The sequence below is a fragment of the Galeopterus variegatus genome, unplaced genomic scaffold (assembly GCF_000696425.1).
Source record: "Galeopterus variegatus unplaced genomic scaffold, G_variegatus-3.0.2 Scaffold303, whole genome shotgun sequence".
NCBI classification, from domain to species: Eukaryota; Metazoa; Chordata; class Mammalia; order Dermoptera; family Cynocephalidae; genus Galeopterus; species Galeopterus variegatus.
Window position 1 is genome coordinate 161,822 of NW_007726414.1, and position 25,641 is coordinate 187,462.

General features: G+C 35.5%; 1 protein-coding gene and 1 long non-coding RNA gene across 2 annotated transcripts; one reads left to right on the plus strand and one right to left on the minus strand.

The window, feature by feature from the left end:
• Positions 1 to 1,555: 1,555 nt before the first annotated feature.
• Positions 1,556 to 2,208, plus strand: LOC103586069. The gene is made up of 2 exons (XR_550118.1): positions 1,556 to 1,678; positions 1,753 to 2,208. It is a non-coding gene; the product is annotated as an uncharacterized LOC103586069 (long non-coding RNA).
• UBA3 (ubiquitin-like modifier activating enzyme 3) lies at positions 1,683 to 24,437 on the minus strand. Its single transcript, XM_008567198.1, has 12 exons — positions 24,418 to 24,437; positions 24,196 to 24,237; positions 22,437 to 22,480; positions 22,321 to 22,397; positions 20,704 to 20,784; positions 17,407 to 17,489; positions 14,557 to 14,637; positions 10,619 to 10,662; positions 9,998 to 10,062; positions 9,530 to 9,685; positions 7,937 to 8,544; positions 1,683 to 2,480 (listed from the first exon to the last, which is right to left on the minus strand). The coding sequence occupies exons 1-12, from the start codon at positions 24,435 to 24,437 to the stop codon at positions 2,390 to 2,392; spliced, it is 1,392 nt and encodes a 463-aa protein (XP_008565420.1). The 3' UTR covers positions 1,683 to 2,389.
• Positions 24,438 to 25,641: the final 1,204 nt, after the last annotated feature.

Genomic DNA, 25,641 nt, shown 5'->3' on the forward strand with positions numbered 1-25,641 from the left:
ATGAGAGTGGAATCCTCATGAATGGAATTAGCGCCCTTATATAAGATGCCCAACAATGCCTGTTTGTCCCTTTCATCATTTTAAGACACAGTAAGATGGCGCCAGCTATGAACTAGAAGAGCAGCCTTCATCAGACACAGAATCTGCTGGTACCCTGATCTCAGACTTCATAGCTTCTAGAACTGCAAGAAATAAATTTGTTGTTTATAAGCCATCCAATTTATGCTAATTTGTTATAGCAGTCCGAATAGACTAAAACACCGAGGAAGCACTAAAAGTATTACCCTATCAGAGTGCACTGTGCATATTACTTTTGAGTGCACTCTCTAAACATTTGGCCACAGAAAGAAATCTTAAAATGGTGGCTTTCCTAATCAAGTTAACTATGTTCGGTTCCACGACCCAATAATGTTAAAGATAAATTTGCACCAACATTTAAAAGCCAGATTTTATACAAAAATCCAGATTTCCAGCTGCATTTGAAAAATGTGAATACCAACAAGGGAACAGTCAGCTGGAGTTGTCCCCCCCTTTTTCCATCTGAAAGCATCAGAATGAAATTCACCCCCTTTGATAAATAATTTTCACTCACTCCAGTTTGCCACAGACCCCACCATTCATATTATTATACCCTCCCTGCTGTGGTTATTTACCTTAACTGCCTGCCCCCCATATTTGAGTATTTTACCCCACTGCAAAAACTATGCCATAAAGCAATTTTTTTCTTTTTAAAAATCGGATTAAAAACCTGCTCTTAAGACATTATGATTATCTTCCAATAATTTTATCTAACTACAATAAAAATCTGCACGTTAAAACTCTTACAATTTAGTAATTTACACAACTAGTACTAAATAACAAGTACTTTCAGACATTTCAGCAAAGTAATCTTAGGAAGAGATCTGGGCAGATTACAATTGGAATCCCTGTTCTAATTGTATAGCTTTTGGTAAATAACCTAAACATTCTAAAACTATTTATTCAGCTCTCAACTAGTGATACTGTCTCCTTCCCAAAACTCTACTTTGAGAATTGTTATAGCACTTGTATAGAGGAGGTGCTAAATGTTAGTTTCTTCACTTTCAAAAACTTAGGCTGAATCTGTAACTTTTTAGGTAAAGCACATAAATTTATCCTATATGGTTTTACAATGAAAACTTAAATTACTTGTCAATATGGAGCCAGAAAGAATAATAATAAATGAAAACTTAATCCAGTGACACATAACCACAAAGCTTTTGAACAGAAAACTGCCAATCTAAGTCAGAAACAAAGAATGAGAACACGTTGTACTACATATTCCCACATTAAGAACCTAGTGTTTTAGTACTTGTGCTTAATTTTGCTTTATGTCTTAGGTTTTTAGAAGAAACAAAGGCATTTTAAGAGACCTTCAAATAAAAACATAGTTTTTCCATTTCATTACATTACTATGTTAGAGAAAGTCAAATTAAACCAGTAGATCTTTACTGTGGAAATGACTGTAGCGAAAGTATTAATTTAAGTGCAATAAAAATTTGGTGTCAATAATTCTGCTACACATTTTTAAATTATTTCTACATTACTATGGAACTACTTACTATCCTTAATATACTTTAAAAAATTTCAGTAAAAAAAGTAGACAATATATGATTTTATTAATAAAGAGTGAGAAAGCATCAGTGATAACTGTTTAAACATTATTTTTTTTTTTTGACAATATATGATTTTATTAATAAAGAGTGAGAAAGCATCAGTGATAACTGTTTAAACATTAAACAGCCATGTCTTGGCTTTAATATTGTGCATATTGGCTTCTATGATACTGCAAATAAACACATAAAAATATTTCCCATTTTCATGCACAGGTATTCAGCTATAACATCATTTACAAATTATTATGGACAAGATAAATTCCCCAATAATCAATATTCACTTGGATAGCCACAATTAAATGAATATTAAACCAAGAAACAGCCTATGTTCAATATATTCTAGATGTCTGGTGGTAATATTTAATGTTATATAAAACCTAATTCCTTATATTTTTTTAAGGGACATCTTTTGAATAAGTGGGTGCTCAAATAAAGGCTGAGGAATGTGTTCTTTGATCATAATAACAAAATTCACACACAAGACAGTTTGCCTCCCCCTCTAAAAGAAGCAATACATTTGCTCAAATCTCTCTCTCCAGGTAGCATTTCCCCAATTATTAATGAAAATACCTTACAAGCATCAACCCCAAAATTTTGTCAAGGGAAAGTTATAAAGTTAAAAAAGAGTGGTTCATTATATAAAAAAAGTCAAATTCCAGCAACACTAATGCTAAAAATGACATCAATTAAATTTCTTAGCATCCATGAAGTATATTATTTCCTTGAGTTTTCCATTATGTGCAGATTTATTTTCCTTAAGAAGTAAAATGAAGTTTGAATAGAACAGTTTGTGGTGTGGTGACATCAGCAACTGCCAGTTCTTGTCCATCAACAAGTCCCAATTCTAAAATAGAAAAAGAATAATTAAGCCAAGCAAAAAAAATCTCAACAAAAAGGATAACAATACACACATAAACAAACTATACAGTTTTATGGTGTAGTTAAACATCAAAATCAAGTTCTCTTTAATCAAGGTAATATTTGTTTTTGAAGATTTTTAAATATTCTATTAAAAGAACAATTCTATTATTATTTCTAAAGACATAAGTAGTTTGATCTGATCATATATAAAGGCATTAAAAGCAAATCTAGAACAAGCATTTATGACTTTTACCAAAAAAAAAAACAAACTGTCAGTAAATACACATCTAAAATACCTTTCAACGTCTTGGAGAGATTTGGTCTTGTTCGTTCTTCAATAGAGGTTACTGACTAGAACGCAAAATTATTTTAATGTAAAGTACATTAAAGTGAAATTAAACTGTTAATATAATTTTCTGAAAAAAATTAAAAATGAACATTGATCACCTGTAAGTAAAGTGTTCTATTCTTCCCCTCTAATGTGGCAGTGATGGCTGGAGATTTCATCTGCCTAAATATAATCATGAGAAAGAAATATTAAACATCATTTTTAAAAAAAGACAATTTTTGTTTTTAAAGTTCTAAAATCACAAAAAATAATTTTTAATACAAAAATCCAGAACACTTACAGAGAAGCACTATTGGTTAGATAATCCAAAACCTCCTGTAGTTTTGCTGATGGAGAAAACTGAATATTTTGAGGAAGCTGGCTACAAGCTGGGCAGTTTTCCTACACACATAGAACACAATAAATTACAGTGGCACATGCACTGATACTAGTCTATTTATAAAATGAAATGAAAATCAAGTTGTTTTGTAATCATGCATATTTCCTATGAAATTTTTTTATGATTTAAAGCCTACTTTTCATAACAGACAATTTCTTCTGAATTATTTTGCTATGCAGTATTTATTTCATGCTATACAACAAAAGATATATAATAAGTAGAGTTTTAGAGTTTGAAAATAAAATATTTAGGGTGTGGGTAACTTTGTTCAAATTTCTAACCAATAATTAACATTAAAAAATCAAAGTATGCATGATCAAAAATGTTTTCATTAGTTTAATACTACTAACCTTTCTCTCTGCTTCAAATGTGTATGTATACAGCCCATCTACATCATTGAATACCAAGTAATTATTAAGGGGAATGTAAGCACTGTAATGAAAAAATGTCCATTTTTATATAACTGAGCCATATCAAAACATGGAATTATGTACGTATCAAAAATGAAACCTATTACCTTGTGGCTATTTTAAAAACCTCAGTGGCACAAACGGCTGAAGAGGAGAGAGAATAAAGGTGCTTTAAAACTCAATGAAAATTAGACACTTCATACAAATAGCTATTGATTAAAAATAGATTTAAAATATAAACTCATTTTAAAAACTGAGAAAGTAACAAAATTTAAATTTGTTTTGGGTTCAAATGATAGAGTAACACTACATGTTTTTCTTCCTGTTTATCTGATTCTTGAACAGCCTGTTATATTCATTAAAAAGAAATGCTACTAAAATGTCCCTTTACTTCGGACAGAAAACATACGTGGTCCAATAGCTTGTTCTTTTCTGGACAGTTTAATTCCACAACCCACCCAAGAAGATACCAAATTCCTAGAGCACAAGTAGCCGCAGATATGTCAATTTAGATATTGAATCAAAAACCTAAGGAAAGAAAATAAAACTAAGTGGTGGCCTTTTTTCCTCACCTGCAATGACTGCATTTGTGGAAGCTACTGCAGGAATGATTCGTTTTACTACCCCTGAAAAAATATCAATTAAAATATGGTCATTTCTTTTTAAAAAGTTATATTAAATTAGACAGTATGATTATTAAATTCCACTTTCTGAAACTTGATTTTTCAGCTTTTCAAGTCATAAAATAAACTTAAGCTTAACCATAAAACAATCTTTTTTGTAAGAAGATCATTTTGTAGTATGTTCAGAATCTTAAGCTGCAGTAGCAAAGAAAAGGAAACCCTTTCAAGTAAGCTTTATATAAAGGTGAAACAATAACAATAGCTAAACAGATGAAGTGTTTATTGTGTTCCAGGAACAATGTGAACATTAAATAAGATATTAATTTTCTTAATATCCTTATGTTATCTTATTTGCCTGATTTTAAAGATCAAGATACTCTCGCCACGTGATCTGCTTGCACCTGCGGGCCGCCCTGCCACTTTCTGCCATGAGTAGAAGCAGCCTGAGGCCCATGCCAGATGCAGCTATCCCAGAATTATGAGCCAAATAAATGCCTTTTTTGTAAATTAAAAAAATAAAAATAAAATAAGGTAAGGAAAATGAGGCTGAGAGAAATTACCCACACAGCTATACACCTAGTAAGTGATGGGGGTAGTACATAAACCCAGATATGTTCCAAAATGCATACTCTTTACTGATACATTGTATTATACTATACTCAGAAGAAGGTTTGAGTACAGTATGAAGAATAAGGAGTACCTAATTATTCCTCATATAATAGTTTCAGTCATCTAATTCACAAACATTTGTAAAAAAGAAAAACTTCCCCTTATCTGGGTTACACGCTATATTAAACATATTTCCCTATTTTGACCCCACATTTTTCACATCAGTATTCACATATTAAGAATGAACTAAGTCCCACCTTAAACCATTTTTTTAAGGTACAAAATAACTATTCCATTTCATTACTATATTTGAATTATTCATTTCAGAAGACAAAAACTTCAAAAAAAAGTAGCCATATTATCTTGCAGTATAAGGAAGGACTGCAAGATGTGTTCCCAAGACTCCAGGTGTAGGCAGGTTTAAAAAACTTCAGGAAAAAAGGCAAATATCTAAGACGTGAAACAAAGTTAAGAAAGTTGGAAAGCTTTTTTGAAAAATTAATTCTGACAACATGATTCTCTACAGTTTCAGAGAAGTGGAAATAAAGAGGAGCTAACCTAATGATGGTAAATTGAAAGTTCTCCAACAAATTCCCTATAGCAGGATGTACTGAAAGGAGGAACAGGTAACAAAAAGGAGTATAAGAAGAGACACTGCCCAATAAGCGCACTGCCAAAATGATCAAGACTTCCCCCTACCTCCTTGCCCACCCCTCGCCAAAATAAGCTGGAGTGGACAGAAAAGAGACTTTTCTATTATGCTGAGAGCACAGAAAATAATCATAGAATGAATAGAACCATGCTTGGGCTACTTCACTTCCAATTTTGCTTCTGTACTCCTTGTCAAGGCCCTCAATCATCAAGCTGAAAAGTACACACTGACAGCCCTGGTAAAAAGTATGGAAGGCTGAATGAGACTACATATTGAAATGAGTTTATAGTTCCTAATCAGGACAAATTGAATTCATTTTGTCAACTGTAACAACGACCAAATGTATACTATATGCCAGACACTGTTCTAGATGTTGTACATAGTAGCAGTGAAGAAAAGTATCTGCTCTTCTAGAGCTTTCATTTTGATGAGGGAGATAACATGCAAGTAAATACATCAGAAAATTTCAAATATTGAAGTGTTCTATGAAGAAAATGAAATGAGATATGTGTCAGAGTGACAATGGTGGTGGCAGTCCATTAGACAGGATGGTCAGGGAAGACCTCCTTAGGGAGGTGATAATTTGAGCTGTAACTTAAACCATGAGAAAGACCCAGCCATGTGATGACTTGAGGAAAGAGCAATTTTGTAAACAGTAACAGCAATTGTCCCAGGGCAGGGATGTACGACAGTTTGTAAGTGTCAAATAGTCTCTGTATAGAAAAATATGAAGATACCATTTATTAGTTCTGAGCAATTATAAAAAAAGGTAAAATAGTGAATGTCTCAGAAGTCATTTTAGGTTGAATGATCAGGAAAACTGGTTAAGTGGATACCTGACGGATAAAGAGCTAGCCTTGAGGGGATCCAAGCAAAGAGCATTCCAGGCATAGGGATGGGGAGATTAAAGTCTATGATGCAAATGAGATTGGTGTGTTCAAGGAACACAAAACAGGCCCATGTAGAAGGAGAGCAGGGAGCACCAAGGAGTGGGTATGAATGGAATTTTCAAATGACATTACTAGAACATCAATAAATATAAGGAAATAATCACAGAAGAGAAATGGGAGATTTTCAGAAAGAAAACAAAACTCTTCCTAGTAAATTTGTGATGATCTTCAGCAAAATTCTAGGAAGTATAAACTGTAACTAGATTGGAAGCACTGATCACCATGACTGTTCATTGAGACATGTTGTACTAGCCTCATTTAGTTATTATGACCAGCTTGGCAATTCAGGGAAATGTGGAAGAGTGTAACCTCGGCTTCAGTAGAGCATCTAGAAAGGTCTCCTTGTGAACAAGGCAAAGAAATATGAAGTAGTCAGGAAGGTCTGATTAATAGAATGGGATAAACCTAAAAGGGCCTGACCAGAGGTATGATTCAGACGTCTGTTCTGAGAAAGTTCAGTTCAGTCTTGTTAAAAACCTCAATCAATTATCCGGAAAAGAAAGGAGATGATGATCAAAACAACAGGTGAAATGAAGCTGGAAAGACTAGGTAAGTTGACAGAAAAATATATATAGAAAGAGAACAGCAGGATGAATTTTAAGAATAAATTTCTAAGGTCCTTTAATATCCAAGACTTGGATATTAAACAAAACAACACTCTCAAAACTGCCACGTCTAAAATAGGGAGAGTGGCTTACCAACTGCATACGTGGAGAAAACACCCAAATTTTAGTGGACAGTAAGATCAAAGAATCAAAAGTATGGCATCAATGTAAACAACAAATAAACAAATGACAACAAAAAAAATCTGCTGTCCTCTAAGACTGCATCAATAATCAGAAGTCTGTTATCTAAAATAAGACCAATCCTAGAATGCTGCATTCTGGCCTAGACAGTCAAGAGAAGTATGGATAACTGGAATGTGGTTAGAGGAAGACTACATGAGGACTTGAAGCCATGCGAAGTATCAAAGGGTTAAAGGAAATAGGGAGGTTTATGGCAGTGATAAAAATTTAGAAAAAACGTGATCACTGTCCTCAGTATGTTAAAGGCATTACTTAAAAAGGAATTAGGTTATATATACTACCAAGATAATACTCAGATCAAAGTGAAGATGGAGATTTCTGCTCAATATATAGAATAATTGCCTAACAAGTCTTGTCCAAATGTGAACCAGAGTGCCCCTAAGAGGTGATGAATTCCTTTTAGTGAAAGATAAAGTAGATAGTTCTACCTGGATGATTTAGGGTGCCTTCCAATCCTAAGTAAATAAGATTAAGTTATTCTATTAAATTCCTTCTAGCTTAGTAGTGGTATGGATTCTTGGTTCCCCTCTACTTTGGGGCACCTGTAAACTATTATTTCCATAGTATCTTTAGTGAACCTCAAATGGATGGCACTGTCTAGAATCACTTATCAGTTACTCCCCTCAAAGCATCTTTGGCCCTAAAAAAAAAAAAAAAAAAAAATTCAACGTCTTGGAGAGATTTGGTCTTGTTCGTTCTTCAATAGAGGTTACTGACTGTAAGTAAAGTGTTCTATTCTTCCCCTCTAATGTGGCAGTGATGGCTGGAGATTTCATCTGCAGAGAAGCACTATTGGTTAGATAATCCAAAACCTCCTGTAGTTTTGCTGATGGAGAAAACTGAATATTTTGAGGAAGCTGGCTACAAGCTGGGCAGTTTTCCTTTCTCTCTGCTTCAAATGTGTATGTATACAGCCCATCTACATCATTGAATACCAAGTAATTATTAAGGGGAATGTAAGCACTTGTGGCTATTTTAAAAACCTCAGTGGCACAAACGGCTGCAATGACTGCATTTGTGGAAGCTACTGCAGGAATGATTCGTTTTACTACCCCTTGAGTGAGTCTGTATGTAACACCCCTAATATTATATTGTGATGCTCTCTCTAAGGATTTTTGGAAAATCCACTGAATATGTTCAGGATCATCTCCATCTAATGGAACTCCTTCTCCGAAAGGCTGCTCCTTAGGCCACAGCAACATCCTCACATACTCAACACAGTGTTCTGGTAGCCTGGGCATAGATGCAATGGTGCACATGGGAAAATTAACCTGTGGTGTGTTTTTTAATGAAATTATCCAAGTGAATAATATGGAAAAAATATATTTGTTGTAATTCTGGGTTAATAAATTAGGTTTATTACCTCCGAAAGGCTGCTCCTTAGGCCACAGCAACATCCTCACATACTCAACACAGTGTTCTGGTAGCCTGGGCATAGATGCAATGGTGCACATGGGAAAATTAACCTAAAATCACAGTTCATCTTTTTTAGTAAATTTTAAATGATGAATTATTTTTAAATGCAACTTCCAGTTATGATCTAGTTTTCTTATAATTCAGCCCTCCACTTATATAAGCAAAACATTGTATATCATTAATAATGCTTCTAAAACTAATAAGGAGCATGAGTCACTTCACTGAGATTGACCTGCCCATAAAGTTTGCCCTACATTTATAAGGACTATAAATCTAAGTTTTGTCAGACCAGGAGAAAAAAAGAAATGAACACCTTGTTATGTTTATGTTATGTTATATTACCTGAAGGTATAAAACAAACCAAAACAAAAGCAAATTCACAGTTAAATGAATTCCAAGTAAATATTCACGAAACTGTTTATATATTTATAATTCAAAATCTCAACTGTCTTTTAAAGTGGACATATAGATTAATTAACCCCATCTTTGGAAAGATCATTCTCATCCCTGGTATCCTTATTTCCCTGAAATAAGTATAGGTGAAAAACAAATAGATTATAGCTTTATTCCAACATACAGCTTTGTAATTTCCCTTGATCCCTACTCCCCAAATATTAATACGAATAAAGTATTAAAATGGAATAAGTATCAGAACTATAATATTCAGTACGTATCTTTCCTCAAATACAGCAGAACTTCATATTTTATTATCTTCTTAGCATAATTTAAAAAATATGATTGACCCTAATTAAAAATCCTAAATATTGATTAGACTTAATCATTCAACCCTAATTCCATCCCAAGATACTATAAAAGATATGCAGGTGCTTTTTTAATTACCTGTGGTGGATAAAGTTCCAGTGTGCATTCAATACAAGCAGTCATTCCAGGCAGAATCACCCGGGCATTTCCTTTAAAACCTTCTGTCCCCCCATCTATCAAAGGGACAATGGAACTTGGATCTAACACACCATCTTCATAATTTAGCAGAGATATCTAGGAAAATGATTTGCAGGGTTTAAAAGGAGAAGAGAGTAAGAATTAAAAAAAAAGAGCATGGTTTCAAGTAATTCTGAGTCAGCTGTGCTATTGAGTACTAATATATCAAATCAAGGAATTATAATACTAACATGTGTCCTCATCTGAAAACCAGTGATTGGCAATAAATAGTGAAGTACATCTACTTAATTCAAAATAAATTAGAAATAAACTCTGGTTTTTCAAAAATATGACATGTAATTTTAATTTTTAGTATGTTAAGAGCAGCAGCAAGAACTTCAGGAACCATAACAACACTAAAGTCTTTACCAGCATGCCATTTATCCATCTTCTGGCTATGATAGAGTCCAGTCCACATACAATAATATGAAATTCTATGAGGGAGAAAAAAAAAGCAAGTTTAGTTTTAAAAATGCAGTTGCATAATGACATTTCAATGTTGGTTCATCCACTGTAACATATGTACTACTCTGGTACTGGATGTTGATAGTGGGGAAGGTTGTGCGCGTGTGGTGGCAGGGAACTCTATGAGAATTCCATACTTTCTACTCAATTTTGCTGTGAACCTAAAACTGCTCTAAAAAAATAAAGCTTATTAATTTTTGAAAGGCAGTTGCACAAAATAATTCACATTTTCTAAGAAACAAACCAAAAAAAGCACTTTTTGTTATAATCACACACACACACACAAACTCAGAGCTCCTAATCATTGAGTAATTCTTAAGTTAGCACAGAAAAATGCAGTTAGTGGGGTCATCGAAGAATTAAACAGTGGCATTTTCTTTTCAGTTATTCAACAACCTTACTGAAAAGCCAACACTGAGAGAGGAAAGCAACTAAAGAAATACTCTTCAAATACCTAGCAATCTTTAAACAGCTAGCAACTAAAAAACTAAGAATTTAGTGAGATTTGGTTTCGAGTGAACTTACGGCGATAGAAAGTGTCGTTAAAATCTTGAATCTTGTTGAAATGTCTGAATACAAGTAAAGGAACTTAAGCTGTTTTTAATTTCTAAAATGAATTTAACAATGCCATAAGGAACAAACTATACATGTATATTAGAACAACAACAAAAAAGTAATCAGTGTTCAATGCAGTAGAATTAAAAAGATTTGACCCTACTTTCTGACAACACTTTTCTACCATTTCTCCCCTATTTAGAGTAGTTTTTCTCATCTCTTTACTCCCATGTTATTATACTAGTATTTACATCTCTGTTAGGAGGTATACTCTAACCAACTGAGCTAACGGGCCAGCCCTAGAATGTGTGTATTCTTAATCACGAGCACCAAGAAGATATGCAATATGTTTGTTTAGTAAAGGGAACAAGCACATTATAGTTCCTATTTAGCTAAGTGATTTTAATAGTTACTGCAAAGCTAATTTTTTAAAAAACAGAAAATTTCAATAGCTTTTTCAGTTGCTAATGATTTTATTATTTAGGGGGAGAGGGGGAGTATGAATTTTTTGTACCTCTCTAACTGAACTTAGTTTAAGTCTTTTTACCCTGCCAAACCCTATCGCCAGTCTTCCTGTGCCTGGAGGCTGCGAAGGGAACCCCATTCAAAGATGGCTGTGGGTGTGAATAAATCAATCATAGCACTTAACATTTTAATTGTATATGTATGCAAAAAATTATTTTGATTTTTCTAATGGAGCAGTTTTAATAATATAAATTGTACAGCTTCTCTAAAATTAAGATAAACAGTCCATTAAATATTTTTTAAAAGCAACATAGAGAAGAGAAATAATATGCTTGCCCTAGATTTTTAATTCTTGCCCCAAAGCTATGACAAATAAATCCAATTCTAGCCCTCACCCATTCTGATCTTTATTCCTTTTGAATGCTAGGCAAGCAGGAGACCTAAGCCACAGCTATAACAAAGACAAAAAAGAAACAAAGCAAGCAAAAGGGGAACCAGGAGCCAGACCAAGAAATACCACCTCCCAGATTTCTACAAAATACCCAAAGTTTCCCAGCTATAAATAATGGGAGTAGACAGAGTGTAAATACCCCACCACAACCACCCCTTTTTTTTTTTTCATTTTTCCCTACAGTGGCCTGTATTTGCATTTTTAAACTTATTTTGAAATAATATAGATTCACAGGAAGTTGCAAAGACAGTACAGAACGGTCCCATGTATATGCCTTTCATGGCTACATCTACATAACTATAGTACAGTATTCAAAATCATGAACAGGACACTGGTACTGTATGTGTGCATATCTGTCGTTTAAACACACGTAAATTTGTGTATCCATCACCCCAATCGAGATACACAGTTATTCTATCAAAGACCTGTCTCTTGCTACCTCTTTATAGTCATACCAATCCCCACCCCCATGCCTAATCCCTGGCAATCACTAATCTGCTCTCCATCTCTGTAATTTCATCATTTCAAGAGTGTTATATTCATGGAATCATGTAGTATATGACCTTTTGAGACTGGCATTTATCATTCAGCATAATGCCCTTGAAATCAAAGTTGTTACATGTTTCATTAGTTATCTCTCTCTATTGCTCAGTAGTATTCTACATGAATGTACCACAGTTTAACAATTCACCTATCAAGGAAAGTTTTGGTTGTTTCCAGTTTGGGACTATTACATACAAAACTGCTATGAAAGTTGGTATGCAGTTTTACACAAACAGAAGTGTTCGTTTCTCTGGCATAAATGCCCACGAGCAAAGTTACTGTGTGGTATGATCAGTGTAGGCTTAGATTTTTAAGAAACGGCCAAACTATTTTCCAGATAGCTATACCACTTTACATCAGCAATGTGTGAATGACCGAGTTTTTCCATATCTTTACCAGCATTTGATATTGTCACTGTTGTTTATTTTAGCTAGTATAATAGATGTATAGTAGTATCTCATTGTTGTCTTAATTTGATGTCAAGCATCCACCAGCATTTGATATTGTCACTGTTAGCTAGTATAATAGATGTATAGTAGTATCTCATTGTTGTCTTAATTTGATGTCAAGCATCTTTTCATGTACTTTTGGCCATCCTCTTTAGTAAAAATATCACTTCACATCTTTTGTCCATTTTTTTTTTTTGTCTTTTGTCTTTTTCCATGTCCGGCAACGGATCGCAACCCTCAGTGTTGCCCCCGCACCGGACCGGGGACTGGCAACAGGACTGCAACCCTTGGTGTTGCTCCCGCGCCTCGCTCAGCCAGTGAGCAGGAACCGGTCCGGTCCGTATGTGGGATCCAAACCCTCGGGCGGGAGCGCCACTGCACTTCCCAAGCGGCGCACTATCCAGTGCACCACCGGGCTGGCCCTTTTGTCCATTTTTTTAATTGAATTTTTTACTATTGAGCTCTGAGAATTCTTTGTATAGTCTAGATGTGATCCTTCACCAACTGTTTTACCTGTATCTTCTCCAGTCTATAGCTTATCTTTTCATCCCCTTAACAGGGTCCTCCTTCACAGAGCAAAAGTTTTTAATTTTGATAAAGTCCAATTTAACAATTTTTTCCTTTTATGTATCATGCTTCCGACCTGGTCTAAGGACTCTTCACTAAGCCCTATGTCCCAAAGATCTCCTATGTTATCTTCTAAAGTTTTAGAGCTTTACACTTCATACTGACACCCATGATCCATTTTGAGTTAATTTTTGTATAAGATGTGAAGTTTAAGTCAAGACTCATCTTTTTACCTATGGATATCCAATTGCTCCAGTACAATTTGAAGAGACTATCCTTCCTCCACTGAATTGTTTTTGCACCTGTCAAAAATCAACTGGCCATACTTTCATGAGGCTATCTCTGGCTTCTCTATTCTGTTCTACTGATCTGTGTGTATCCCTCTGACAACACCACACCATCTTGATTACTGTAGCTTCATAAGTCTAGAAATCGGAGAGTGATTTCTTCTACTTCATTCTTCTTTTTCAGAACTGTTTTAGGTATTCCTTTGCCTTTCCATACAAATTTTAGAATAACCTCATCTATATAGAATAATCTCGTTTATATCAACAAAAAATTTTTGTTGGGATTTGATAGAAACTGTGTTACAACACGTGTATACAAAATTGGGGAGAACATCTTTACTATACTGAATCTTCTAATCCTTGAACACAGAATTCTCTCTCCGCTTACTTAGATCTTTTTTGATTTCTTTCATTGGCATTTTGCAGTTTTCAGTATACAAGTATTGTACTTATCTTGTTAGATTTTACAGCTAAGTACGGTATTTTTTTTCAAGCAGTTGTAAATGGCATTGTATTTTAAATTTCACATTCCACATGTTCACTGCTAGTACACTGTATATAGAAATATACAATTGATTTTTGCATGTTGACTTTGTACTCCATGTGATTTCCTACATAGAAACCCCACCTCCTGATTGCCTATAAAATACCAAGTGTCCTCCAGATCTAAATTCACACAATAGAGTGTGAGAACTGCTTTTTAAAAACCATTAATTCTTGTAAAAAAAATAAATTTACTCTGACATACCTTCCATTTGGCTAATAATATATTGACTGTCTACTCTGTCTTCTACTATAATGAGACACAAAAAACAACTAGATCCAGCCTAGGAACTTACTGTCTAGTACAGGAGATATGCAATTAATTGATACTAGAAGTAAGGGCAATAATGTAAAATAAAAGTAAATGATGGCATAGGCTATATAAGCTTACTTTAAAAATCAAGGCAAAAAAAAAAATTATATAACCATAAAAACTGGAAGGCTATAAAGCAAAATGTTATCAGCAGTTATCTCAGTAATAAGGTTACTGCTGCTGATTTTTTTCCCCTTGTCTGTATTCTCTATTAAACATTTATTTTATAAAAATAAAGAAAAAACCAAAAGCTTTAAAAAAATTAAATAATTTTTTTGTCAAAAGGATACGGAACTACATTGCAATTAGGAACTCTGTCATTTAGAAATTCTGCAGCAACTTCAGCCTTAGGTCTTCCAACATCTTTAGGCCTACAGGAAAAATTATATTTAAATTATCATTCATAATATAAATCTAGATGATCTATATAATTTACTTTCAATAAAAATAAATCCACAGTGTTTATTTACTGAAAGACTATTCTTTCCTAAGTATTTTTCTATCAGTAATAACTTTTGATGAGTAATTAGTCATTCAACCCTAAATGCCAACCCTTGCTGATGGTCCAAACTAACAGGACAAGTATAATTATTTCTCAAGTGAAAATATGAATGGTGCTTTTTGTTCCAAGTAAAACATAATAATGGCATGTTTCCTGGCCACTTCCCACTGTGGTGTTTCTCAGTGTAAAAAATTATCCCAGGGGCCGCCCCGTGGCGCACTCGGGAGAGTGCGGCGCTGGGAGCGCAGCGAAGCTCCCACCGCGGGTTCGGATCCTAAATAGGAATGGCCAGTGCGCTCACTGGCTGAGCGCGGTGCAGGTGACACCAAGCCAAGGGTTTGATTCCCTCACCGGTCACGAAAAAAGACAAAAAAAAAAAAAAATTATCCCAGACCCAGATCCTTCCAAGCCTTCCACCCTGAACCCCAGAACCTGAAGGTGTTAGTTACTATGCAGTCTTGGCTGAAATATACACAATGAGACTCATTCTAGGGATGCAAGAACCTTCACTATCTCCTTTCTGTGTGTGCTGAGTAAGTAGTAAATTTTGTGCCCCTTAAGAAGCTGTAACCGTGCTTTTAGAAAGAATAATTCCAAAGGTATTACCTAATTCCATCTGTTACCAATATTTTCAAGAAGTTAAAAATATAAAGCCTCCAAAGGACACTCCTAGACAATAACCATAGCCATAAATAGGAAAAAAACACAAATTCCCTCTCCAACCTCAGTATGAACAGTATTTTTTCCTAGTATTTCCTTATTCTCCTCTCAGTAATAAATCAGTCTTTGTGATTACATGTACATACATGCTTCACTATTACTTTTTTCATAACACTTTTTGTTATATAAATGCCTATCCTACTCACTAGACCATTAACACCTGGAAGAAAATGCCTCTATTCTTACTCTGTTTGTATTCCTTCGTATCTAGCAGAGTAAACACTTTAAAACTAAATGAAAATAACAAATCGAATGTGCTTCTTAGAAAATGTATTTTAATTTAAACTGGAATTTCAAAGAAGAACAATTTAACAGGTCAATTTTTCTTCATTCCAATAAAGCAATGTTCGTTTTTGATTCAAAACTTCCGATAAGAGTTTTATTCTCACTTTGTCCTAACTTGCATAGAAAAGGTCCTGCTATAAATCAGAGAACTTGATTTTAGTGCTGCATTCAACTATGCACAAAGAGAGCTCTTTAGGCATGTAGAGGAAATAAAATAAACTTCTAAGATTCTTTTGAGGTATGTATTTTATGTGCTTTCACGGTAGATCCCAAACAAAAGAACGCCTAGATGGTTTCTGTGGAGACTGCTATCTTAGGGTTAGTTAGGGGGTCAGAATGCTCCACCTAAGACTGTTTGAATAAAATGGACTTTCGACACATCATCCTTTCAGTACACCTTGCCCAAATTACTTAACCTAGAAAACAAGACCATGAGGGTTGCTCTGAGATGAAATTAGGTAATAGAGATAAAGAGTTGAGAAAGTGCTCAGTACATCATAAACACTCAAAAATTGTTAACCATCTTTAACTTCAACCATTTTAGCCACAAATCAAAGGGCATGGTCTGTTATCACTAACCAATATATTCAGTAGTAACTTTTATAGAATATTCATCCACTAAAAATTTATTTTAAGTCCACAAACTTCCTATAAAGAAGGGAAATGTCAAGGGTTAAAAATTAAAAAATAAAGCTTATCAGTTAAACATAGAGGTCACATTGCAATTATAACACTTTATGAACTTGACTTAGTTAATCCATCCTTCAGTCTAGATCTTCCACAAAGATAAAGTAGAGGTTTTATGTCTATACAAAAATTTAATGTTATCTTTTCTTCTAGCTCAACCTTATCCTGCATACCCAGGACTATGTGAGCACTTTCTGTCAGTACCCCAATAACTACAGAGAAGAAATATCCATATGTCTCATCTATATTCTTTGACTAACAAATACACACTTTTATCTAAGCCACTCAAACCCCTAAATGCCGTGTACTAAAATTTAAGAATGAATCTTTTCTCAGGTCTGCATATATGCCCTTCTTCCAGTTTTTAAAAGTCTAATAAACCATTTCTTGATGCTTTTTGCATTTCATATGTGTCCAAGGTAATTAATCCGCTTTTTGTTTCATTTCGATTGGTCCTGGGTTTTCTCTCCTTAACTCTCCATTTTCTTTGCCCTTGTATAAAAAGCTCAAACTCCTTCATAATTTCATTGCTCTAGAGTCACCATTTAAATCTTGGCTCACAAGTCCCTACTAATACATCTCACTAGATCCCAATATTCCAATTACTATTCTTTTCTGAAATCAACAGAAAGAAAAGAGCTGCACTTCATGTCTTCAGGACACAATCACACCGATGTTCCCAAAAACCACATAAATCTTTGGAAGGAGATTTCTTTAAAAAAAATAAAAATATATTATTTGCTTACAAAACTACTTTCACCAAAATGCCCAAAATTTTCTTGCAAAATTTTACCTAAAATAGGAGTGGTAGTTTTGTTTTTTTTATTTTCTTTAAATAAAATTAGTGTTATCCTCTCAGTAGTTTTTAAAAATTATTAAATTGCAATATACTCAAGTTCAAATGATTATCTGAGTTAAAAAAAAAAATTAAGATATTAAAACTTACCTAAATAAAAACTGCCTATTTAGGTTGGAAACATCGATAGTGTCCATGTCTATAACATGAATCTGTCTAAAGCCAGACAATGCCTGTAGGAATAAAAATAATTCAATTGAGTAGAAGTTTCCTCACATTCAAAAATTTAAGATTTGTTTTCAATGTAGTCCTAAGTCTATAAATTCTTAGTAATAGATTCTGCATAATTGTATTCAGCGGCTAAACAGAGTCTTGCAAGGTATAAAAAATTCAGGATTCTTGTAAAGGTCAAAAATATGTAACCATTCAGTATTAAATAGTCTATGATCAAAAGATGACAACTCAAAATTCCTAGAGGTTAAAGTTGTTTAATATATAGATATATTTCCATAAACACATTTGTAAAATTTATTGCTTTGCTGCTGTTAATGGATACTTTAATTTTACTAGTCTTACTAATTAATTATATCTGCTATTATTTTTTCAGAATATTGTTAAAAGCAATTCTTACAAGCTTTATCTTAGTTTACTTAACATTAAGCATGCCAGAATTCAGAAATGGTAGAAGATATATATTATAAATACACACATATGTACACTGCACATATAAAAGGAATATCTCCGAAGTACTGAGGCAAAAGCAAGCAATTTAAAAAGGTAAGGAAAGGCAAAAAAACAAAAACAAAAACAAAACAACAAAACCTATCGAGTTTCAATAATGCCATGTATTCTAACAGTACAACCACTGCTCAAATTTACCAGCAGAAGCAAAAGACTAAAAAAAAAAGTCTCAATAACTAATTATGCTTTTGTGGTCTTGGTCAGTTTACTTAAGTGACCAAATCACTTGACAATAATTTCCCCATTTTTCTGCCCCCGTTATAGCAAGAGATCCTCAAAAGGGTTGTCCATACTTGCGCTCTCATATTTCTATCTGAGTGAGCTCCAAACAAGCTTTCGCACCCACCACTCCACCAAAACTGCACTTGTCAAGGTCACCAATAACCTCCACGTTGCTAACACCAGGGGCCAATTCTCAGTCTATCTGACCTTACCTTCTAAAGTATTTGGCAGGGTGGATCACTTCCTCCTCCTTAAAACATGTTCTTCACTTGGTGACCACACTCTTGAAAACTTAAACACTTCTTAATTGGTTTCCAGTTCACTCCGTTTTCCTCCTACTTTACTGGCCAGAATTTAGAGTACCCTTGTGCTAGGTTCTGGTGATCTCAATCTTCTAAGATAAACTACCTAACAGACATCTTAGACTTAAGTTTCCAAAACCAAATTCGATCACCCTCGCTCACCACCAGCACCAAATCTGTTATTTTTCCAGTCTTCCTCACTTCAGTGAATGGTGACTCCATCCTTCCAGTTGCTCAGGGTAAAAACCCTGCTGTGTCATCTTTGACCCTTCTCTTTCTTTGATATCACAAAACCAATCCATTAGCAAATCCTGTTGTCTCCGTCTTCAAAATATATCCACAATCTGACTGCTTCTCACCACCTCCAATGCTACCACTCTGTTCCAAGTCACTGTCATTTCTTGTCTAGAGGACTGTAACAATCTTCTAACTAGTCTCTCTGCTTCCTCCTCTGCTCTTCCTTTACTATTCTCAATACATCAGCCACAGTGTCCAGGTTAAAAGTCAATCAAATCACTCATCTGCTTAAATCTCTCCAGTGACTTCCTGATTCGGAATAAAAGCCAGAGTTCTTCAGTAGCCCCTAAGGCCTTTTGTGATATTCCCTCTGAGACCCTCCACTTCCCATTACATCTCTGATATCCTCTCCAAAAATGCTCCCCTTACTCACCTCTGTAATGGCCTCCTTGAACAAACAGGCATGCTCCCACTCCACAGCTTTTGCATCTGCTGTTCCCTGTGACTAGAATGTTCTTTCAGATATCTGTATGGCTCATTTGTTCACTTCTTTCCTCAAATAACATCTTTTTTTTTTTTTCCTTTTTGTCTTTTTTCGTGACCAGCAACGGATCGCAACCCTCAGTGTCGCGCCCGTACCGGACCAGGACCGGCCGCGGGATCGCAACCCTCGGTGTTGCTCCAGCCCCTCGCTCAGCCAGTGAGCGGCCGGTCTGCATGTGGGATCCGAACCCTCGGCGGGAGCGCCACCGTGCTTCCCAAGCGGCGCACTGTAGCAGTGCGCCACCGGGCTGGCCCCCTCAAATAACATCTTTTTGTAACCCTTTTTCTTCCCACCAGGCTACCTATCTTCCATCCTTCCTTTCTTCATGTCATTTACTACCATCTGACATACTATATCCAAGTATTTTACTTGTCTTTTTCCTTCAGTTAAAATGTGAGCCCCACAAACACAAACAGCTGTCTTGCTCAATGCTGTTATCTTTATCATCTAAAATGGTGCTTGGCATATGAGGAGGAAGCTCAATAAATATTTGCTCAATCAATAATGTTAATGTCATACTCTTTTTTGTTTTTTTAGAATGAGCCTTGCGGGGGCTTACAATCAATAAAAATGTATATCTCCTATATGCTTATATCTGAAATAAAGTAACAAGTGGTAAAATTGAAAACCTTATAATGCAATAAATAAATAACAGGGCTACTCCTTAAAGTTGCTTGATAACTAATTCTCAGATCTAATGTTCAATTACTTTACATTTAAAATTATTATATATCACATTTGCAAATAATGGCTTCAAAATGGAAAAAGTTAAGCTTTAGGGGACTTGTACATACATAATGCTTAACAAAAACCACTTCCTGTCCTTGATAAACCCTTCCCTTCTAGAAGTCTTTGGTTCTCACACTGCTAGAGTATTTATGTCTGATAAGGTACGGTCACTTTGGCACTCCACCTTGGAGTATATGTTACATACTACTATTTATTTCTTGTGAGACTTGTCTCCCCAATGAAACTTCAAATTCATTGAGGACAGAGGCCATGACGACCCACAATTTGCACAGAACCCACAAGCAAAAGAAGTAATAAATTATTTGAAACTACACATTCAAATATGAATTAACAGTTCTGCTATTTACTTTACTGAAATTAATGAGCACTATGCAAAAGGAAACACCAAAATTTGCTTGGTAAGCAGCAGAGAAGAAAGCAGAAGTAAGAAATTCTATCAATGACTTTATAGTTGAGAAGTTTAGAGTTTAAAAACCATCATTTTTTACCATCATTTTTATTAGTCTGGAAGTTGACCTGCTAAACTTATCTAACAAAGGCTCAAAAGAAAAGTTTAATAATCACAATAAAGAAATTTCCTAGTATGGCAGAAAAGGAAAAAGGTTTACTTATCACAAAGGAGAAAAAATACGTATTTTTTATATATATTACCAGATTTTTCAGGAGCTCACATCCTAAGCCGCCAGCTCCAATGACTAGAACTTTACATGTATCTAACAAAAACTGGAGAGACTGTAAAGAATGAAAAAGCATATTAAAACTGGGTGATAACCATAAGCACCATCAATAAAGCAACAAACCATAAAACATTTCTGGTGTTTCCAGGAAAAATGCAATTAAAAATAAAGAGAAAACTCTGTTAAATTATTTTAAATTTATGAATTAGAACCAGAAATTCCAAAACCCTAATGATTTCAGAGTTTTAATTTTAATGTTTTTTAAATTGACTTTTATTGTATAAAATTAAAAGGCTATTTTTAAACAACAACCAAAAAAACCTATCCCTAGTTATTTTTTCTTTTAATTTTCAAAAGGGAATGAAAAGCATCATTCAGTTATTTAACTGATTTCTTAAAAATAGAAAAGTTTAAAAATCTTAAAAGACAGAGGTTCAAGTACTGAACACCAAATAAGGTAAGAACAATAATAGCTGCTTTTGAGTACAGTGAACAAAACTTTAAAAAACATGAGATGACAGAAAAAATAGATAAAACTCTTGGAAAATTCCTTGTCAGCAGAATAAAACTTGTAGTAATTATTTAACAGAGGTAATGATCTTAAATTACCAGGCAAAAACTTTCAGAGGCACAAGAAAATATGGTGTATTATCCAAAGAGAAGGCAAAATTAATGTCAATTCTGTCCAATATTAAGAAAGAATATTAAGGGAGAAAAGTTGTTCAGATGAGACACTGGGCCAAACCCAAGAGTTTGTACATTAATTTTTAGGAATAGCAAAATATATTTCAAAATAATTCCTCTTTGTAAGCACAAAAGAACACGAAGACTTACAATAAGGAATGTTTTTCTACCTTGTAATAAAAAACAAGAGATATCTAATTGAACATTTACTTTAAGTCAGACACTATCAGTCCAGAATTCTATGCCTCCATTATACGGTACTCACATTACTTTTTTTTTTTTTTTTTTTTGTCTTTTGTCTTTTTCCATGTCCGGCAACGGATCGCAACCCTCAGTGTTGCCCCCGTACCGGACCGGGGACCGGCAACAGGATCGCAACCGGAGCCGGTCTGTATGTGGGATCCGAACCCTCGGGCGGGAGCGCCGCCGCGCTTCCCAAGTGGCGCACTATCCAGTGCGCCACCGGGCCGGCCCTCACATTACTTTTAACATGCAATTAATTATATTCAATGCTAAGTAAAGATGTTTATTCCAACTATATTTCAAAATTTAAACAAGCATATCTATATTCCTATCAAAATTAATTTCTCACAGCAGGGCTACAAAAGGGGAATGTCTCAGAAAACAGTTTAAACTGGAATTTTAAATTTGGAATTTTAAATGAGATTATGAAATTATTTTTCTCTTAAATTTTCAACTTACATGAGAAATGTGAAAATAATGACTCAAATATTAGTCATTCAAATAAAATTAGTTGTAAATATTCAATTTAGTGTTTCAAGATAATTTAGTTCAACAAAACAATTTTATTAGTATTTTCATTATGAGCAAATCAAAAAGGAAGCATTTTACTGTTTTTGGAACATAAAACTATTAAAGCAGTTATTTAAAAATAAACGTTTCTCACTTCAGTGCTCGGTTCGAAATCAGGGTGTGTGAAGGGTCCAGATCGCTCGAGGAACTTCTTTACATGGTTCCAGCGACCTTCCCAGTCTCCAGTGTCCCCAACATGGTTCCAGCGACCTTCCCAGTCTCCAGTGTCCCCACACCCACCATCAACAGCCATTCTGCACAGAACACAGTAAATTCAGCTGCAAGATCAGTATGAAAAAGCCACACCTACACCTATTATGATTTCCCCAAGTGAAAAGGTAACCACACCAGACCTGCTCAAGTAAAAAGGCAAATACTCAATGTGATTCTGTTTATGTTTTAAAATTCTTCTCTAAAATTTTGTCTATTACACTGTTCATTTAAAAGTAAGATTTGCACATTCTTTTTTTCATTTCATCCATCTGATGAAATAAATCAGTCTACATATTTCTGGGTTAAGATCAGACTTGGGGTATTGGTCTATCGGTAAGAAATGGACTTCTCCACATTTGGTATTTACAAAAGATCACTGTAAACTTCTCCAACCTGATCCTTCAACACACTTGCAGCAGGAAAAAGGCTGGAAAAAAACCCACACACTTTAAGAATTGTAAAGCTTGAAATCTAATACTATTACTGTGTCCTTTCACACATTTTACTCAGACATAGAGGTCACAATTTTCAAAAAGAATTTCTTAATACTGTGAGGTGGTTTTTGTTACCACTAAACTCAAAGTTTTAAGTTACAATTCCACCACAGGCATTACTATCTAGAACTCTTAGAACATACAACTGAACAAGGCAGGACTCCTCTAACAAAATGCACGTATTTTCTACTCAGTGCAAGATTCATATCTAGTTGTGATCATTCTTTATTTTCTAATTTCCTATAACCCTACAAATTCTATCTTCAGCATACTGGTAATATCCAATTTTTACAAAAGGGACCAAGAAGTATTGCCTAGCAATAATGACCATAGGTTTTGACGTCAGAGTTGGGTTTGGTTCCACAACAGCACTGTGACCTTAAACAGATTACTTAACAGCCATAAACCTCATCTGTAGTTGTTCGTAGCTACTTCTTAAGGTCATAAGGATAAAAATATAATCCACATGGGGGACTTAGTACAGAATTTGGTATATACCGAGCATTCACACTTTAGCTCTCATTTTATGCAAAAGTAAGGAAATAAAAGGCGGGAAGGAATGTGAAATTAAGCTTGTCATTCCAGTTCTCTTGCAACTGAAATTCAACTTTCTGAGAGAGATACGTGAAGACCAAAGCACTGAGACTGGGAATTGGCACAGATATTACGAACTCACCACACTCACTGCAAGAGTATTTCCCTCCGTGGGAGGGGAAATTATGTGGCGTTTTTTAAATCTGTCGCACCAGTACAAAACTAAGCATCGGATAAGAAATAGGGTGTGTAGTAAGTGGGGGAAATAAGCTGTCTGGGATCAACATCCTCCCTTAAGAGCCAATTATTTTGCAAAAATGATTGAAGTGCTTAGTACAATACTGATATATAGAGTCTCATAAAAAGTTTGCAAATAGTACTATTGTCTCAGTGTTTACGAAAGGCCAAAAAAAGGCGTTGTGTACATTTCATGTGTGTTTAAGGTGGATTTCCTTTTCACAAAGTCACGGCTGTGACAATTTGGGATGGAGGAAAAGGGGGGCGCAAGGTTCCCTCCTCAAGACCTTTAGGTCAGGCACCCCGGCAGGCCCCTTCAGGACCTGGGGCGGTGCACTCGACCCCGACGCCCGCCCAGGGCAGAGACCAGGAGCTGCGCTCCGGGTGCCCCCCTCCCAGCCCCCCGGGCCCGCTGCGGCTGGCCCCCTAGGCCTGGGGTGGGGGGAGGCGGGGGTCCCCGGAGAGGGCCCCGGCCTCCCGGCAGCACTAACGTCTCAGCCAGCAGCTCCTCTATTCTCCTTCTTTTCTTCTCCCTAAAAGAAAGAGAGAATAAAAGAAGGGTCAGCATCACGCTACGCAGTGGGCGCCGCGAGGGGATGGGGGGCGAGGGGACGGGGCGGGAGGTGGGGGGACCCCAGGTGGGGGCGGTGACCGCCCTCCGCCGCGCTCTCTCACAGCCCAACCCGGCGCGCCTGCAAAGCCCCGGTACTTACGGATCCTCGCCATCCGCCATATTGTTCTCCGCCTCTTCCCAGGTGCCCTTGCGGTGGGCGGGGCCGGAGGGGCGGGGCGGGACGAGGCTGACTGCTGCGGCTCCTGCAGCGTTTAAAGCATTTCCGTGAGAGTAACATCTTAAGTACACCTGGTTAAGTAAATCTTATACTGAGTGCGTGTTAATGCAGCGTGAAAAGGTAGACTCGATGCATGGTGTTTATACAATTTATATATTTAAAAATACTTACTTGAAATGTTGGTATATTCTACGAAGAAACTCCCGGAAGAACCACCCCAATATGCCAGAGCTTTCCTCTGCGGCAAAGTATCAGGGGAATTTTCACTTTTTACTTTTCAGGACGGTTCCAAAATCTTTGCCTTTATAGGTACACACTTTAAGAATAAAATTTTCTAAACCAGTTTATAGGAGTGGAATGGAGAGATTGTTATCTTTTTTGTGAAAAATCAGTTTTAAATTTTAGCGTCACATCATTCTGTCATAAATTCAGTGGAAATAGAACTAAAATCAAAAACTTTTTTCTCTGGGTTAAATGTATATATTTAGGCATATAGAAGAAAAGTATAGAGAAAAAAAAGCACAAAAAGAATAATTTAGAACCATAATCCCATTACCTAAAGATAAATAGTGATAAAATTTTCTACTATTTTTTTCCAGAGTCAGACATACGTATATATGTGTGAGTCTGGATGACTGGACTGAGAAAAATAATTTGTTCAAGAAAACAGGGCTGGCAGGTTAGCTCACTTGCTTAGAACATAATGCGGATAACACCGAAATCCAGGGTCTGATCCCTTTACCAGCCAGCCACAAAAAAAAAAAAAAAAAAAAAAAAAAAGAGCGCAGCGACGCTCACGCCATGGGCTCGGATCCTATATAGGACTGGCCGGTGTGCTCACTGGCTGAGCATCGTGCAGACCACACGGTGTGGAGGGTTGCAATCCCCTTACTGGTCAAAAAAAAAAAAAAAAACCACAAAAAACCAAACCTGTGTATGTGTATACATCTCCTTTCTTGGAGTGGGATAAGAGTAAGATTCAGAAAGAACTGAATTTAAATCTTTACTCAACAGTTATTAACTATGCGATCTTGGGCGCCTTTTTTTGGCTGCTGGCCAGTTGCAGGATCAAACCCTGGACCTTGGGTGTTATCAGAACCAAGCCCTAACCAACTGAGCTTACTGGCCAGCCAGCTTCTGTTTCTT

Coding starts and splice junctions, on each gene's coding strand:
- UBA3 (XM_008567198.1), bottom strand. CDS start 24,437: ATGGCGGATGGCGAGGATCC. Junction 22,398..22,436: donor GGACACTGGAGACTGGGAAG/GTCGCTGGAACC, acceptor GAGACTGGGAAG/GTCGCTGGAACCATGTAAAG. Junction 20,785..22,320: donor ATTTCGAACCGAGCACTGAA/GTGAGAAACGTT, acceptor CATTCTTTACAG/TCTCTCCAGTTTTTGTTAGA.